At 42.1% G+C, this 18637-nt stretch overlaps 1 protein-coding gene across 7 annotated transcripts in view; it reads left to right on the top strand.

Annotated features, from left to right (window-relative positions):
- FRY (FRY microtubule binding protein) overlaps positions 1-18637 on the top strand; it is a 367201-nt gene that overhangs the window by 103752 nt on the left and 244812 nt on the right. Inside the window, exon 2 of one of the 7 annotated variants that reach the window (XM_061628445.1) lies at positions 17654-17883. The exons of the other annotated variants lie outside the window; for them this stretch is intronic. Within the exon in view, the coding sequence (XP_061484429.1) occupies positions 17823-17883 (61 nt within the window). The 5' untranslated portion in view covers positions 17654-17822. The remainder of the gene's footprint in view (positions 1-17653; positions 17884-18637) is intronic. 7 annotated transcript variants of the gene reach the window in all.

Raw genomic sequence — 18637 nt, 5'->3', positions numbered from 1 at the left:
ACCAGGGAAAAGAGACCTTTGGGTCATCATAGATACCTAATGAAGATACAGTAGAGGTCTGTATTTCTCGATTCAGTGGATGCTTTCAGGGTTCCAATCCTAGGAAATATAAATCTCTGACCAAAGTACTTACCAGCACAGAAAGGGTTTCTGGTGTAGCACAGACTAAACAAACCAAGGTCAAAATACAGGGAGTCAGTATAGGTTCAAACCAGAAGCAAGGTCAAGAAACAGTCCCTATCCAGTCAGTATCACAGGGTATTCCACTAGTTATGACACAGCAAGGAGAACCAAGGCTCCAGGGACCTATGTTATTTCCAGCAACTAGAAGGGTCAAGAAGGAAGCCTTATATACTCTGGCCTCCTAAACCACACACTAGCCATAGCTGCTGGCAGCAGAAGGAACATGAGGGATTGCTTACTCATGAGTAGACCATTTATGGGTGGGGTGTCTTGTTCGCCTTCTGTCAGGAATACGCATAGCACTATGAAATAAAGCCAAATTATGTGCTACAGATCATTAGAAGGACTGAAAATAAAACTGTCGATATATGGTGCAACTGTATTTGGACTACTGTACACAGTTTTGATTGTCTCACCTCAAAAGAATGTTGTAGAGCTGGAAAAGGTTCAGAAAAGGGCAACGAAAATGATCAGGTGGATAGAGCAACTGCCCTATGCGGAAAGGTTACATTGAAACTGAATGCTGGAAGATTCAGGACAAAGAAAAGAAGGTATTACTTCACACTGCACACAGTTAAACAATAGAATTTGCTCACACAAGAGGCTTAGATGGCTTTAAAAGAAGATTAGACAGATTCATGCAGGATAAGACTGTCAGGGGCTACTCGCCACAATAGCTGTGTTGTACCTCCACTGGGAGGCACTATACGTCTGAATGCCAGTTGTTAGGAACTGCAGATGGGCTAAGTGCTGTTGCACTAAGGTTCTGCTTGTGGGCTTCTCATGGATATCTGATTGGCCACTGTGAGAACAGGAAGATGGACTATGTGGGCCTTTGGCCTGAGCAGCAGGTTCTTCTTATATTCTAGCTGAGAAGTTCACGTTTGGTTAAAGCAGTCAGAAATAACACAAGCAACACTGCTTATTATACAACTTTGAACTGGTTTACTGAATATATAAGTAGAGGTGGTTCTGGTCAGCATCTGCCACAGAGTGTTAGGATGTATTTAGATTTCACTCCTCTTTCATTTAGTTTCTGGATGTAGATCTGAATAAGGTCTGCATGTTGTAAATATAAGATAATACAGGATTATGTATGGTTGTTTACTGTTTACATTTTTTCTGCTATTGTTACAAATAAAATAAAACTTGATATGCTTTTTATTTCATTCTTAAGGGAACCCTAATTAACTGTGATTGAAAGGAGAGGTGCAAGGAGCTATATACAGTAGTCCACTTAGCAGTAGTTGAGAGAAACCAACATTTAAACCAGCCCCTGAGAACCTAGTGTGCGCTGCTCTGAGCCCCCTGAAGAAAGGGTGGGATACAATAATATAAATCATTCTTGACATAAATATAAATGTTCATCTACTTCACATTTCTGCCTCATATAGTTTTGTTTTGTTTGGGTTTGTTCCCCTCTGAAGTAACTGCAGAATTGATTGTAATGTTTTGGATGCACCATAGAGCTAATCTCATGACACCATGAATAATATTATCCATTGTGCCAATATAGCTTGTCATTGTGCCTGTTGGAAAGTGATGTCCCACTACAAGTGTTCTCAAGTGGCATGTGATGTTTATTGTTAATGAATTATACCAGTCTGTTGTTTTACCCACACAGTGCTTCACATTGTTTTACTTATTTTATTTTCATGTTCATGTTTAGCTAAATGTTACTTAAAATATACAACTCTTAAATGAGATTACTGATTGTTGAATGATACACATTTCTATTTGAATGCTTTCCTCCTTGTGGAATGAAGCTTATACTGCATAGCGTTTGTTAGGTTTTGTAAACCGCCCAGAAGTCTTTGGCCAATGGGTGGTCCAGAAATGGAATAAATGATTATTATTATAATGATAATAATAATAGATGCATACAATCATTATAATGATAATAGATGCATACAAACTGAATAGGGAAAACCTTTTCTGGTATGGCACAAAGTTCACTAGCTAATGTATGTGGTGATTGGATATTAGAGGTGTGGGAGCAGAACATAGAAAGGCAGAGGTGAGGGAGGCAAGAAATAATGGATACAGGTGCTCAATTTTTCTGCAATCTTTTTTGCTGTTGTTATATGCCTTCAAGTTGATTACAATTTATGGCGACCCTATGAATCAGTGACCTCCAATAGCAACTGTTATAAACCACCCTGTTCAGATCTTGTAAATGTCTATGGCTTCCTTTATGGAATCAATCCATCTCTTCTTTGGTCTTCTGCTTTTTCTACTCCCTTCTGTTTTTCCCAGCATTATGGTCTTTTCTAGTACATCATGTCTTCTCATTATGTGTCCAAAGTATGATAACTTCATTTTCATCATTTTAGCTTCTAGTGATAGTTCTGGTTTAATTTGTTCTAATACCCAATTATTTGTCTTTTTCGCAGTCCGTGGTATGCATAAAGCTGTCCTCCAACACCACATTTCCAATGAGTTGATTTTTCTCTTATCTGCTTTTTTACTGTCTATGCATAGAGACCAAGAATACCATGGTCTGAATGATCCTGACTTTGAGGACCATTTCTAGTTCTCTCATAGCTGCCCTCCCCAGTCCTAGCCTTCTTCTGATTTCTTCACTATTGTTTCCCTTTTGGTTAATGACTGTGCCAAGGTATTGATAATCTTTGACAAGTTCAATGTACTCATTGTCAACTTTAAAGTTACCTAACTCTTTTGTTGTCATTACTGTAGTCTTCTTGCAGCTGTAGTCCTGCTTTTGTGCTTTCCTCTTTAACTTTCATCAACCTTCGTTTCAAATCATTACTGGTTTCTGCTAGCAGTATGGTATCGTCTGCATATCTTTTAAAAAGTAATAATAATGTATTTATTACCCACCCTTCACCAGCAGCTCCCAGGGTGGGCCACAACAGTTTAAAAATCAATATTACAAGCAATTAAAACAAATTACAAATTAAAAAACTGGAAAGCTTGTCTTTGAGTTTCAGGTTTTCCTGGTTTTAGAACAGCCTAAAATGCAGAGAAGGTCACCTAAAATGGCCAAGGGGTTAGTGTACTTTCCATATAAGAAAAGAGTAAAAAGATGGGGATTTTTAGATTGGGGAGGGGAAAGAGACATAACAGAGGGGGACATAACAGAGATTTACAAAATTTTAAATGGCGTGGAGAAATTTTCTGCCCTCTCTCCGTATTCTAGAACTCAGAAATTAAAGGTGTTAAGAGTTATATTCGATATTGCCCAGCAGATTACAGCTCCAAATCCTTATGGCATTATTTTCTTTACATGAGGGGCATCAGTTGCTTTATAAAGAGATGGTCATGCATTTATTGGCAGTTGCATGTATGGAGCTGGTGAGGTACTGGAAGATCATGGCAGCATACACAAATCATCCAGTAGAATGCCCAATGGCATAGGCAAAGTGGGCAGGTTTAAAGAGATCTGGTATTCAGTTCCTCTCCTCTGTAAATTGGGGGGGGAGTAGACAGAGTACATCTTCCAGATTCTCAGAGATCTTAATCTGGTCAGGTGTTATGAAAATAAGGTTGAGAACAAAATAGATTGCCGTTCATTTTGTGTACATAAAAAATGTGCAGACTCAAAGCATTGTATTCCGGTTACTGTTTGTTTTTCTTATGTTATAAAAAGACAATGAAAATATATTTACAAAACAGACAGAAGAAAATACTATAACCGCAATTAATAGCTAAATAATTATAGAATTCACTGACACGGATATAATTATGGCCACTAATTTAAGATGACCTTTTAAAAAAGTTTGTTTATATTCTTAGAGGCTGTCAGTGGATATTAGCCATTGCACAGAAATGAGATATCCAGAACCAGAGATGGTATACCTCTGAATATCAGATGTTAGGGGCAGGCAACAGTAGAGGTCTGCTATCTTCATGTCCTGCTTGGAATGTCTCAGAGCCATCGGGGTGATCACTGTTGGAAACAAAATTGTGTATTAGATCCAGCTGAACAGTTCTTTTGTTAATTGCGAACAACTTTATACAGGAACAAAATATTGGGCAGGATCCAACTCAACAGATCTGCTCAAGACGTTTGGCTGCACAAAGAAACTTCCCCTCCTTCTCCTTTCCTCCCCATGCTCCCTGCATGCCCCCTAAATCTGTATTGGGGTTTTCCCCAATCTTCCAGAGCAGATTTGGGGAGGGCAAAAGGGGCACACAGGAAGCAGAGATGGAGAAGAAGTTCCATTCTGCAAGTGGAAATCCTTGCACTAGCAGAAACACTTTGTTGGATACTGCCCATTGTCTTGATTTTCTTGAATTAGAAAAAATGCTTGGTAAAGGTAAAGGTGTCCCCACACTTGTAGTATGAGTCTTTTCCGACTCTTAGGGTGACTTCTTGCGATGTTTACTAGGCAGACCGTATATATGGGGTGGGATTGCCAGTTCCTTCCCTGGCCTTTCTTTACCCCCCAGCATATGCCGGGTACTCATTTTACCGACCACAGATGGATGGAAGGCTGAGTAGACCTCGACCCCTTTTACCGGAGATTCGACTTCCGCCTTCTGTTGGAATCGAACTCCGGCTGTGATCAGAGCTTTTGGCTGCGTTACCGCCGCTTACCACTCTGCGCCACGGAGGGTCTTACTTGGTAATGCTTGGTACTGATGGGCATTTTACCATCTCTTGATACGAAACTTTAATTACTTTATAAGATGTTTTGGTTTTGAGACAGTTCAGGAGTTGTTGGGTAGGTAGAGAGAATCTGCAAGAAATATTTGCTTAACTAAAGGTCAGCACTGAAAGTGACAGCATGACTTTATTGTTTTAAAAACCAGAAGCGGAAAATGCCTATGTTTAGTTCAAGTCATAAAGGTGTTTCCATAAGTGAAAGGAAATATTCCCACAGTGATGTCATACTCTAAATGTGATGAATTCCTGCTATCAGCTATAAATAGTAGATGTGATTGCTGTCTTAAAGTAGTACTTGTACAAGAATTTAGCATGTAAACACTGCAGCAAAAATAAACTTATTATTGCATAAAGGGTTTACCAATAATTCCTTCAGAGTTAAAAATAGCAAATTTTATACATAGAAGGCTTGTGGTTTGCTAGTTAACATCAGTTGAGCAATGGAACCATAAAGTACTTTTGCATTCTATAATCCTACCTTTATAGGTTAGAATTAACTGTCAAGCTGTTGACTATAGAGTGGGTTCCTACTTATAGCTAGCTTAAGGCCTCTGCTTTAGAGTACAGTAGTTATCTGAAAGTGTCTCTCTGGGAAGAATTGCTTCGCGTGCTATTCCATGTAGAGTCTTTTAAAATCCCTGCATAGTTCTCTTTCCACATGAAGGAGAAGCAGTGGTCAGATACTTCAATGTTAGTGGCTGTGATGGATGTTGAGGTATAGGATTAGCAAAACGGGAACTGTGGCTATCTTTGTGTGATTGCAGTTAGATGAACTGATGAACTGTTTTCATACTGCATGCCTTTCAAAATTTGATGAAGGGAAATAGAAGGCATACTTTTTCCGAACAAGAACAAGGTACAGTAGAGACGTAAATGTCAGCCACTTCTACACAGTTTGTGGGATCTATGGCCAAAGAAGCTTGGAAATCTTAATTTCAAATTATACATATCCTGTTTTGCATATTAGATGTCATTTCCGTATTATTTAGTGTCACACAACCTCAGACCAAGAATATTAAATCTTATACAATTTAAAAACTAAGCATACTCTAGCTATAATTAATTTAATTTTCTTAACCATTTTAATCTTTTAATCTGTATTTTTAATTTTTGTCGTATTGTGTTTTTGTAGTGTTTTTTGTTGTTTGTTTGTATATGTTTTTATGATTTTTATTATGATATATTGTATTTTATCTTGTTTGTTCACCGCCCTGAGAGCTATTCTGCTAAGGGCGGTATATAAATTGAAATAATAAATAAATAAATAATAAATAATATAAGATCAGTTTCCTAAGTAGGGCCAGTGTGGTGTAGTGGTTAAGGTGTTGGACTACGACCTGGGAGACCAGGGTTCGAATCCCCACACTGCCATGAAGCTTACTGGGTGACCTTGGGCCAGTAACTGCCTCTCAGCCTCAGAGGAAGGCAATGGCAAACTACCGCTGAATACTGCTTACCATGAAAACCCTATTCATAGGGTCGCCATAAGTCGGAATCAACTTGAAGGCAGTCCATTCCCATTTTCCCAAGTAGGACAGCCAGAGTGGTCCAAAAGCTTCAGCATGGTAGAAATTTGGTATACCTACATCCCCAGTAAGAAATCAGGTATAGCATGAATGTATGATCTGGTCAGTGACAGAAACAGTCCCAGAATAAGATTCTGCATAATGATACATTGTGGCTTCTATCAGGAAATGTGAGAAACTGGAGAGCTTATGGGACAGTTCTCCTTTGAAAGAATACACAGTGTTTATTATTTTCTTGGTAGTTTGGCTAGGAATCTTTGAACTGAGGAGGTTGCATAGTGTAGGCAAATAATTCTTTTTTGAATCTTGGCTCACACTACAATGTCTGCCCTAGAAATACCTATTTCTCAAGAGTAAATTCTGTTTGATTGATTGATCTCTCAAAGCACTGAATTAAAATAGCAAAACACAAAATAAAACTGTCAAAACAATAAAATGGAAAAAGTGCTCTCAGGCCACTAGTGCTTTCTGTAGGAGCTAATAGTATAAATTCTCTAGAATGGGCTTTTCCTGCTTTCTGAAGACAACCTGAAGTGCTGTAGAAAATGTAAGCAGGAATTCGTGCTTCTCTTCACTCATTACGCTATTGAGAAGTAGAGACCCTTATCTGAAATGCACATTCTCCCAGCATTTCTGATTGGGTGCAGCTCACCCTGGTAATTGGTGGAGAAGAAAGCCCTTATGCATGTAGAAGATTTGAATGAACATGGAAGCGCCTATGAACATATATTCCCATTGGAACAAGTAGGATGGCCTGAGGCTTGAAGCCAGGTCCATATAAGAATGTAATATGTTATAAAATAGCACAAATGCGAAGGTGTTTTTAAAAATGTATGGCTTTTCATGGGTTACTTTGAAGAAAAGGTTACTTTGATCACAGTTTACTTTTATAAACGTTTGCTGATGTTTCTTATTTCCCACATGAAACTCCCTGTGGTTTGATGTTAGGGAGGTCTCCAAGTTCAATGGTACCAGGTTCAGGACACTTGAGGTCTTTAATTTTAAAAGATGTTAGTGCCTCATTCCAAGGTTTGCCTAATGGGTGACGCAGTATAATGTAGGTTCTTAATATGAATAGCCACTGAGACCTTGCCACCTTTTTCTGACGTTAAAATGTCAGGCCCTCAGTATAGGAAGCTTATTATGGAACTGCCTACCCAAAGAAGCTTGTCAGACCCTCATATTATATAATTTTAGTTCAGGGATAAGGAACCTGTGGCCCTCCAGATGTTGCTGGACTCTTAACTCCCATCAGCCCTAGTCAGCATGCCCAATGGTCATTGATGATGGGAATTGTAGTAAAGCCAGTATTGTATATGGGGGCCACAGGTTCCCTACTGCTGCTCTAGGCATTTGTGTGTATTGGTCATTAACTTGCCCTTGTGTGCCCTCCTGTCCTTTTGTTTTGTCACGTTGTATATCAAATTATTAACAATGTTTGGTATAACAAGTATACCATACAGTAATGCTGCAGAATAAAAACAAGTAATTTAGTTATTGAAATTGTTCCTCTAAATCAAACTGTTGGAATATAAATGTAAGCATCTAAAATCTTCTAAATCAGTACAGATTGAAAGAACTATATATATATATCTGATTACTGGGAAGAATATTCCTTTCTTTCTGGGATATGAAATTGTTATCAATTTATGCGTTCTTCATATATGGTTGAATCCTCCTCCATTAAAAATAGAGCCAGGTTGTTAACTGATATTTGTTGGCAATATTCCATGGATTTCAGGTGTTTCATAAGCATCAGTTTGGAGCTTTTCTGTTATTTTTAGCCATACTAATATTTAATAAATCTAAAAGCCAAGATGTTTGATTTTTCCATAACAATTCCTGATGTGGCTTCCCAGATTTGTAAAATATTAGTTAATGATTCTTGGGATACTGCATGCTACAAGGGAGTTCTTGAATTCTCTTGCAAACATTGTTCAAAGTCCCCTGTTCTTCAGGTCTTATGCAAGTATATTGGGTGTTTAGCAATGTCAAGGATTCTATATGTTTACACCCTGATGGCATTTGTTTATGGGGAATGTCACAGCTAGTTACAGGATTTCATTTCTTCATGTGAAAAGCTAGGCATATTTAAGTCTCATTGATTTGGGACCTCAGTGCATTCAGCAATTCAGCATTCAGAGTTGCCAAACCCTTGTTGTTTTGATTATTAAACATTTGTAATAGTCATTTCAGGATGTTTACTAGTGATCTTCAAAGAGCTAAGTAGATAATTATGCTTCTCAAAGTTATATGTCTAAAAAAGAATACCAGGAGGAAGAAAACCAGGAAAAAGTGTTGCTCTTAATAGCTGGTGTGGGTTGGAATCAAAGAACCATGAGTGAAAAGAAAATAGCATCTACTTTCTGGAGATGCTTACGCAGAAATTTCACAAGAAATTCACCCTGCTAATATAGGTAGGTTCTTATACTTCTGCAGCTTCTTGCACAACCTCTTACACTAGTGGAAGAAATTTTTGGATTTAGTTTCTCTTTTCTTGTTTAGCACTCTAGTATAAGATGTAAACACCCCTTTTTGTGTACTCTTATGTGGATTCAAGCAACAGTATCTGGATTGTATAGTTGGCCTTTTACTGATTTTTTTTTAAAAAACTTTTACTGTACATCCTGCATGTGTAAGAACATAAGAGCCTGCTGGATCAGGCCAGTGGGCCATCTAGTGAAGTATCCTGTTCTCACAGTGGCCAATCAGTTGCCCAAGGGAAGCCCTCAAGCAGGACCTGAGTGCAAGAGCACTCACCCCTCCTGTGGTTTCCAGGAACTGGTATTTGGAAGCACACCTCCTCCGACTATGGAGGCAGAGCATAGCCATCATGGCTAGTAGCCATTGATAGACTTATCCTCCATTAATTTATCTAATCATCTTTTAAATTCATTCAAATTGGTGGCCATTATTGCCTCTTGTGGGAGCAACTTCCATAGTTTAACTATGCCCTGTGTGAAGTCCTGAATCTGTCTGTCCTGAATCTTCAAACATTCAACGTCATTGGATTCCACAAGTTCTAGTGATATAAGAGAGGGACAAAAGCTTCTCTCTATCCACTTTCCCCATGCCATGCATGCATAATTTTATACACTTATATAATGTCATCTCTGACTCTCCTTTTCTCAAAACTAAAAAGCCCCAAATATTGCGCAACCTCTTACACTAGTGGAAGAACATATATAAGCTCTAGGCCAGTTGTCTTCAACCTTTTCAAACTTGGGACCCACCTTCAACCCACACATGCATCTGGGGACCCATTTCTTACATTTTTAACCATATATTTGCATGGTGGTAGCACTGCTGTTGCGACCCATCTTAGATCAGGCCATGACCCAATAGTGGGTCCTGACCCACCAGCTGAAGATCTCTGCTCTAGGCACTCATCCCCAACCTGATGCCCTCTAGATGTTGTTGGAGTACAGCTCCCATCTCTTTCCATGCTGCCTGGACTTGATAGGAGATGTCATTAAAAACACCCAGAGAGGATACTCTGATGGTTCATATGTATCTTCAATGGTCAGTTTCAAACAATAGAGTCTTGTGACACTTTAAAGACTAACACTTTTATTAAGGAATAGGCTTGCATGGATTACAGCACACTTTATCTGATGTATATAAAGTATTTGTTCAGAGACAATGGTTGAGGGGGGAGGATTGTAAATAGTGAGTTCAGAAAGAAAGAAAATGAAGAAAATTACAGATGATGATGATGATGAAATTAGATTTATTAGTCACTTGATACCCAAAGGTCCTCAGGTGATTTACACAATGTTAAAACAAAAATAAAACAGACTATAAAAACATAAAAATAAACATCAACAAAACAATAGCAATACCACCTCCACACAGCCACAGGAAGGTTTGGCAGCATATTAAAACAAAACATCTCAATCTATCAGTGAAAATATGTCAATGACGGCCCCAGGGAGCCCTCACTGGGGAGCATATTCCACAGATTGGGAGCCACAACTGAAAAGGTGTCAGGCCCAGGATGTGACTCAGGAACCAGACCAACGATTGTAGTTAATTCGTGTTTTATTAGGGTAATGTCCAAACAAAGACTGCGTTTTCTCATGAATCAATACAGGGATACAGGTCCTGCGGCATTGGGAGAAAGTTGACAGAGCAAGGGACTTCTTCCCGCCTGTTCTTTAAGAAGGGGCCAAACGGGCGCGCAATCTTTCGCTCCTCCTTAACTGCCCCTCAGGTACTGCCCGCCTTCCCCCCCTTCTCTCCTGTCTTTTCAGCTGTCTGCGTGTGCGCGGTGAGGGGGGAAGCATCACCCCCTCCTCTTCTGAAGTTTCCGATTCCAGGATGGGGGATAGGGGAGGGGCTGATGGTAAACTGCCTCCCCGCTTTTCGGCTGTGAGCAGCCCTCCCTCTTCCCCCTCTTGCTCTGAGCCTGAAAGAGGGGGAGGCGTGAGAATGTCCAGGGAGGGCTCAGGCTCCTCGTTGCTAAGCGACCTTATCACTGGGAGTTCCTCTGTTTCATCTTCGCTCCAAAGGGGGGAAGTTCCTCCCCCTTCCCTCTGCCATCCATCCGAATACTCTTCTCCCAACTCTCCGGGATCCAGCTCCCTGGGATTGGGACCCCAGCTCTGCCTTCCGACACCATCCCCCCTCCCAGGCTGTGCCCCCCTCCCCTTGTCTGGCTTGGGACGGTGGGGAAAACGTTGATGGAAAAGTTTTACCAATTCTGGAGCATGCACATCAGCTGCATCTTCCCATGATCTGTCAGCCACCCCATAGCCTTTCCAGTGAATCAAGTACTGCAGCTTGTGGCGTCTGATCCTGGAATCTAAGATCTCCTCAACTTCAAACTCAAGCTGCTCATTTACCAGGAGTGGAGCTCCGGGAGGTTCCTCCGGCCGTAACTCACTGGGAGGGGCGGCTTTCGTTAAGAGGGATCGATGGAACACAGGATGTATTTTAAACGTGTCAGGCAGCTTCAGTCGGTACGCCACGGGATTGATTTGAGTTTCTATTTCGAAAGGACCCACCCTCTTGTCTTGTAATTTTCTACATTTGCCCGGCATCTGGAGGAAGCGGGTGGACAGCCATACCTGGTCTCCCGGTTGAAGGGGGGGGGCCTCCTTCCTGTGCAGGTCAGCAACTCGCTTGTACTCTGTTTTGGCTTCGTTTAACTGCTGTTTCAGTGTCTGTTGCGCCGCTTGCAATTCCTTAAGGAAGTTCTCAGCTGCCGGTACCAGCATTCCTTCTGAGCTGCTTGGAAAGACTTTAGGATGGAATCCATAATTAGCGAAGAACGGGGTTTGTTGAGTGCCGGAGTGCAGAGAATTGTTGTAGGCGAACTCTGCAAAATGCAAATATGATACCCAGTCAGTCTGTTGATAGGACACATAACTTCGTAAATATCTTTCCAAAACGGCATTCAAGCGTTCCGTCTGCCCATCTGTCTGGGGGTGATGGGCGGAGGAGAGTTTTAATTCCGTCTGCAACTGTTTCCACATTGCTCTCCAAAATTTGGCTGTGAACTGAGTTCCTCGGTCTGAGACTACGCTGTTTGGCAATCCATGCAGCCGGTAGACTTCTTTTATGAATAACTTGGCCGTTTCTTTAGCCTCTAAGGCCCCTGCACAAGGAAGAAAGTGTGCCATTTTGGTAAGTAGATCCACCACTACTAAGATGGCTGTCATTCCTTGGGACTTGGGTAGATCAGTTATAAAATCCATGGAGAGGTCCTTCCAGGGTTCATGTGGGACAGGCAACGGTTGTAACAGTCCTGCTGGTGTCCCTGTTTGTGTTTTTGTCCGCAGACAGACAGAGCAGGACTTTACATAACTCTCAATATCCCGACGCATTTTAGGCCACCAGAAGTCCTTGGCCACGTTCTGAATGGTCTTGTAAATCCCAAAGTGTCCCGCTGTGATGGAATCATGACACTGGCGTAGGATTCTGAGCCTTAATTCCCCTTCTGGCACATATCTGGCGGTTTTGAACCATAACAGTCCATTTCTCCAGTGAAAGGTTACTTCTGAGTCTTGACCTTGTCCCGTCTCCTGCTGATATTTTAGCATGTCTGCATCTTCTTGTTGTGCCTTTTTGAGTTCCTCTTCCCATGAAGGCTGGCATACTCCCAACGTTAATTTCTCTGGCGGGATTACGTACTGAGGCTGGTCCTCGGATTCACTTTCTTTGTATTGTGGCTGTCTGGATAAGGCATCCGCTCTCTGGTTTTTGGCTTGGGCATGGTAAGTAATCTGGAAGTTAAACCTAGTGAAGAACTGGGACCATCTTATCTGTCTCTGGTTCAGCTTTCTGGCTGTTTGGAGGCTTTCAAGATTCTTGTGGTCGGAGCGCACTTCAATTCGATGAGAGGTCCCCTCTAGGTATTGTCTCCAGTTTTCAAAAGAGTCCTTGACGGCCAGCAGCTCCTTCTCCCAAACTGTGTAGTTCTTCTCTGCAGGCTTTAACTTCCGAGAGAAGTACGCACAGGGGTGCAGCTCCTTCCCTTCTTGGTCTAATTGTAGCAGGACCCCCCCGATGGCAAAATCTGAAGCATCTGCTTCCACTACGAAAGGGCGGTTCGGATCAGCAAAGCGCAGAATGGGCTCAGTAGCAAACCTTCTCTTCAGCTCCTCAAAGGCCTCGGTGGCGTTCTCTGTCCATTGAAACTTCTTCTTCCCCCTTAAACAGTCAGTCAGAGGAGCTGTTAATTTGGAAAACCCTGGAATGAACTTTCTGTAATAATTGGCAAACCCCAAAGACCGTTGTACATCCTTTTTGGTGACAGGTTGGCCCCAGTCCAATATGCAGCTTACTTTCCCTGGGTCCATCTCCACGCCTTCCGCTGAGATTCGATATCCAAGGAAGTCTAGAAACTTGAGGTCAAATCCACATTTCTCTAATTTAGCATACAGGTGATTTTCTCTCAGTCTCTTCAACACCGTCTTCACATGCTGGTCGTGATCTTCCTGGTTCTTTGAGAACACCAGGATATCATCTAAGTAACAGATTACATACGTGTCCAGCAAGTCTCTAAACACGTCGTTCATGAATTTTTGAAAAATTCCTGGACTTCCACAAAGCCCGAACGGCATGACCAGGTATTCATACTGTCCGTAAGCGGTCAAGAATCCTGTTTTCCATTCATCTTCCTCCTTCATTCTGATCAGATTGTACGCTCCTCTCAAATCCAACTTCGTGAAGATTTTTGCAGAGCGCAGTCGGTCCAGCAACTCTGAGATCAGGGGCAGCGGGTAGCTGTTGGGGATGGTGATCTGGTTCAATGCGCGATAGTCGTTACAGGGTCTGAGTTCCCCCCCTTCTTTTTCACAAACAATAGTGGCGCTCCAGCAGGGGATTGTGAGGGGCGTATGAATCCTCGCCTCAGGTTTTTATCCAGCAATTCCTTCAGGGCCTCCCTCTCATTCTCTGTGAGAGAGTAGATTCTCCCTGATGGGATGCTGGCTCCTGGCACTAGATCAATCGCACAGTCGTAAGGGCGGTGGGGGGGTAAAGTCTCTGCCTCTTTTTCATCAAACACCTCTTTGAATTCTTCATACTTTGGCGGCAGGGTCACTTGCTCGATCTCTTGCACTGCCCCCGCTAAGGTGTTCTTGATTCCTTCAGGTTGACAGTTCTCCTGGCAATACTGTGAGGTGAACCACACCACCGCCTCCTTCCAACTTATTTTGGGTTCATGCTTTGCTAGCCAGGGTATTCCCAGAATCACCTCAAAGTTCGAGAGATCTGACACGTATAGCGAAATGAACTCTTCGTGCCCAGGGATTTGAAGTTTCACTTCCTCCGTGGCTTGTGTCACCCCTCCTGACTTCAGGGGTCTCCCATCGATAGTCTCCACAGCTAGGGGAGCGTCCAGTTTCCACCGGGAAATTCCATGACGCTTGACTAACTTTGCATCAATAAAATTTGTGGAGGCTCCACTGTCAATTAAGGCAGTGGAATTAAACACCACTCCTCTGGAAGTTGTAATCCGAATAGGCAAGACCAACACCCCCTTTGAGGGAGGTTGGATCGTTGGGGGGCCTTTATACAACGCTGCCCCCAGTCCACCGGCCTGCACGTGGACTGGGTGTTCTAGTTTCCCGACGGCTCGGCTTTCCCCCCTTTCAGTCCACAGTCTCTGGCCACATGGCCCGGCTTTGAACAATAAAAGCATAAACGTTCCCGGCATCGTCCTTCCTTTCCTTCTTCCGACAGTCTTGGCCTAGCCCCTCCCTGTCCCTCAGTTGCATTACCTGCCATCCCTGTAGTGGGAAGGGTCTTGTTGCGGGATGCCGAGGCTGAGTATCTCAGGACCTCCTGCTTCCTTTCCAGGCACCTTCCTTCCATCCGGTGATCTATCTGTAGGCATAGCCGGATGAGCCCTGGTAGGTCAGTGGGGGGGGGAGGTCCTGGCCAACTCATCCAGGATTTCAGCATTTAATCCACTCCGGTACATAAACATCAGGGCGGCGTCATTGTAACCAGTTTCCTGGGACAGAATTTTAAAAGCGTTAGTGTACTCGGAAACAGTCCCTTTAGCTTGCTTCAGAGCGCCTAGTTGCCGCGCTACTGTTTCAGCCCTTTGCGGGTCTTGAAACATCTCGGTCATCGCCTGTATAAATCCTCTGTACCTTCCTAAGACAGTATCCTTTCTCACGAGATACGGAGTCACCCATTTTGCAGCTTCTCCCTCCAGGAGGCTAATCACGAAAGCTACTTTAGCCCCATCGTCTGGAAATTCCGTGTGCCTGACATCCAGATATAACTCACATTGAGCCACGAAGGTTGCCAACTGATCACTTTGTCCCGCGTATTTTGGGGGCAATCCAATGGGAACCTTTACTACGGCAGCTGGAGGGGCTGTTCGCATCTGGTCTATCGTGGCCTTCAAGGTTTGATTATCCGTCTTCAGCGCCTTGACTGCTGCTAGCAGGGCTTGAACATCCGTCTGCAAATCAGCTACCTTAGTCCTCAGGAGTTCCACTTCTTCCGTCTCAGAAGTGGGGTTCGTCCCCCCCCGCTGCTCCCTTTGACATCTGGTCCCAGTCAAGTGAAGAGAGCGTTGAGGGTGATTTAGGTGGCTCTGTCAAGCTGTCAGGCCCAGGATGTGACTCAGGAACCAGACCAACGATTGTAGTTAATTCGTGTTTTATTAGGGTAATGTCCAAACAAAGACTGCGTTTTCTCATGAATCAATACAGGGATACAGGTCCTGCGGCATTGGGAGAAAGTTGACAGAGCAAGGGACTTCTTCCCGCCTGTTCTTTAAGAAGGGGCCAAACGGGCGCGCAATCTTTCGCTCCTCCTTAACTGCCCCTCAGGTACTGCCCGCCTTCCCCCCCTTCTCTCCTGTCTTTTCAGCTGTCTGCGTGTGCGCGGTGAGGGGGGAAGCATCACCCCCTCCTCTTCTGAAGTTTCCGATTCCAGGATGGGGGATAGGGGAGGAGCTGATGGTAAACTGCCTCCCCGCTTTTCGGCTGTGAGCAGCCCTCCCTCTTCCCCCTCTTGCTCTGAGCCTGAAAGAGGGGGAGGCGTGAGAATGTCCAGGGAGGGCTCAGGCTCCCCTTTGCTAAGCGACCTTATCACTGGCAGTTCCTCTGTTTCGTCTTCGCTCCAAAGGGGGGAAGTTCCTCCCCCTTCCCTCTGCCATCCATCCGAATACTCTTCTCCCAACTCTCCGGGATCCAGCTCCCTGGGATTGGGACCCCAGCTCTGCCTTCCGACAAAAGGGCTTCTTCCTTGTCAGCACCCTCTGAGCTTCCCTCAAAGGGGGGACCTGAAGAAGGGCCTCAGAGAAAGATCTAAGGGTCTGGGTAGGTTCATATCGGTGGCCATTATTATTATTATTATTATTATTATTATTATTATTATTATTATCGTAATCATCATCATCATCAACAACAACAACAGTGGTCATGAACAAAAAAAATTGGGAGGTTGAATTGTTACCTCAGTGGCTTTTTTGATATTGTCATTTCTGATGTCAAATTTGTGTCTATTTATTATTTTGCGTAGAGACAGGCTTGTTTGTCCTAATGTAATGTGAATTTGTTTATCATTTTAAATAATATGTTAAATATTTAAAATACTGACCAGAGGTTCAAATCATCAGGCTGAAGTTCTCACACACAACCCCGCTCCCATCAGACCTGCTTTCAGTCATACTGTAGTTTGAAATGGCGGACAAGTGTGTGTACCCACATTCTGATTTACCCTTGAGGCTTGAGCCTGCTAGTTCAAGCAGGAGACCTGTTTGGGGAAAGGCTCCTTAGGCTATTTATCTCTAGATATTGCAAGAAACCTTGTGGGAGACGTATGGATGCACCCTTAATTGACCTGGTTGGCCACTGTGAGAACAGGATGCTGGACTAGATGGGCCACTGGCCTGATCCAGCAGGCTCTTCTTATGTTCTTATGTTCTTAAAAGAAAAACTCATAGAGAGGCTTACTAATTCCTTGTCTGCAGCTCAAAAATTATTGATGAATTTTATCCATTTGCTGAAAGCTTTGTGTTTGTCATCATAAACCAGTTCTTCATTTTTTCATCCACAAAATTAATGTGACCAAGAGATAATTAATTTCTTAACTTTTTAAAATATTTCTTTTTATTTTTTATCCTTCTCCTCCCCTTTAATAGCAGCTTGATAATTCAGGCTTCGATAATGCAGGCTTTTATGTACTGAAAATTCCACTTCCTCTGAAAGAACTTTTAAAAAGTTTGATCAAGGTGGCGTAATATCATTAGATCTTTTGAAACATTATTAATTGTAATGTTAAATATGTGTTGTGCAGCCTGATCCTACACATGCTTATAGAAGTTATAGAGACTTCAGTGGTGCTTACTCTCAAGCAAGTGTGCATCCTTAGGATTATTTTAGCAGATGTTCACTGTGTAATTTTCCTTGAGGATGTGTGGTTTACGCTGCTCTTGACATGAAAAAAGGATACCATGTCAATTTCGTCTCAAGGAATTCGGACTGTTTGTACTTCTGACTGAGATTCCGTAGTTAAAAAACAAAGGCTTTATCACTCATTATGTGTTATCTTTGTCCAAGAATTTAAGAGAGAAATACTGCCTTCAGCTTGGTCTGTGTGATAATGCAAGTTGTTGGTATGCAATAGTTGTTTATGCTGAACTATACCGGCAAGTCTCATGTTCTTGGAGAGCTTGAAGTAGTTTTGCTAATCTGTCAGCATAGTATGTGCTTGTGGATAAATATAGATTGGCAGCCACTCTGCAACTTGTAGGTCATCATCATACACTGAAGCTAAAAATTGCCCCTTTGGTTATGGAAAGTGTGTTCTGATCAGGAAGCCTGTCCTCGTTCAATTACTGCAGATCTTTAGCACTTGAAAACCAACACCCCCCTCCTTTGAATCTCCGGATGGCGAAAACCTCTATATTATATTGAAAAGACCAAACCAGGATCATGAAGCAAGCCATTTTTGCCTCAGTTTCAGTGACAAAGGAATTTTAAGGATTGGAACTTTTCAGGTATTTTAATCTCATGGAGATTTCACTAGCCTGTTGGAGAAGATCCAGTGTGATCAGCTTAATAAAAGGACTTGGTAGGTAAAAAGAAGCTCCCTGAGTCTACATTCTAAATGGTTGTATTAATGTTTAATGCATTTCAAAACTTGGAAGATTCACATATAAATATATTAAATACTGGTCATATTTTGCCAGACGTTTACTTGCTGGGGTGCAAGGGTTTGGGGTGTGCGAGGTTTTTTTCCTCATAGTTGATTTGGCTTTTGACTTCAACTTTAGTTTATTAGGTATCTGAAATGCTGTGGAAGTGACATAATTTCTACCTTCTGTCTTTATAATGCATGTGTGGTACATGAACAACTGTATTTTTTACATTTTCTTAGAGAATGCAACAATATAGTTAAGATTTAAAAAGATAATTAATTAGAATTAATTAGAACAACAGTGTTTAATGAAACCTTTAGCTGCTTTTTTCAGGAATAGTTTACTGATGCACATGAATAGGACTTTTATGGTCATAGGACTCTTAACATTTTAAATTATAACACTGTCACATAGTTTAAGGGAAGAGTTTGGGTGAAAGTAAAAGGCAATTTGGTCTGTTGTAATTTGTTGGGTGAACAATAGAATTTAGATTATAAATTGAGGGATGTGTGCCTAGGACATAAACATATTTAAATGTTGAGAATATTCTGCAATTTAATAATGCTAGAAATCTTATAGTATTTTTTAGTCTTTTCAGAATGAAATTATAGGAGAATAAAATTAATTGCCGTAGAACAACAGTGGAATTTTCAACAGGGTTTTAGTTGCTGTGAGTTTCTTGTGCGT

Source organism: Rhineura floridana, chromosome 5, assembly GCF_030035675.1.
Source record: "Rhineura floridana isolate rRhiFlo1 chromosome 5, rRhiFlo1.hap2, whole genome shotgun sequence".
Lineage (NCBI taxonomy): Eukaryota > Metazoa > Chordata > Lepidosauria > Squamata > Rhineuridae > Rhineura > Rhineura floridana.
This window is presented reverse-complemented; position numbering and strand designations above follow the sequence as displayed.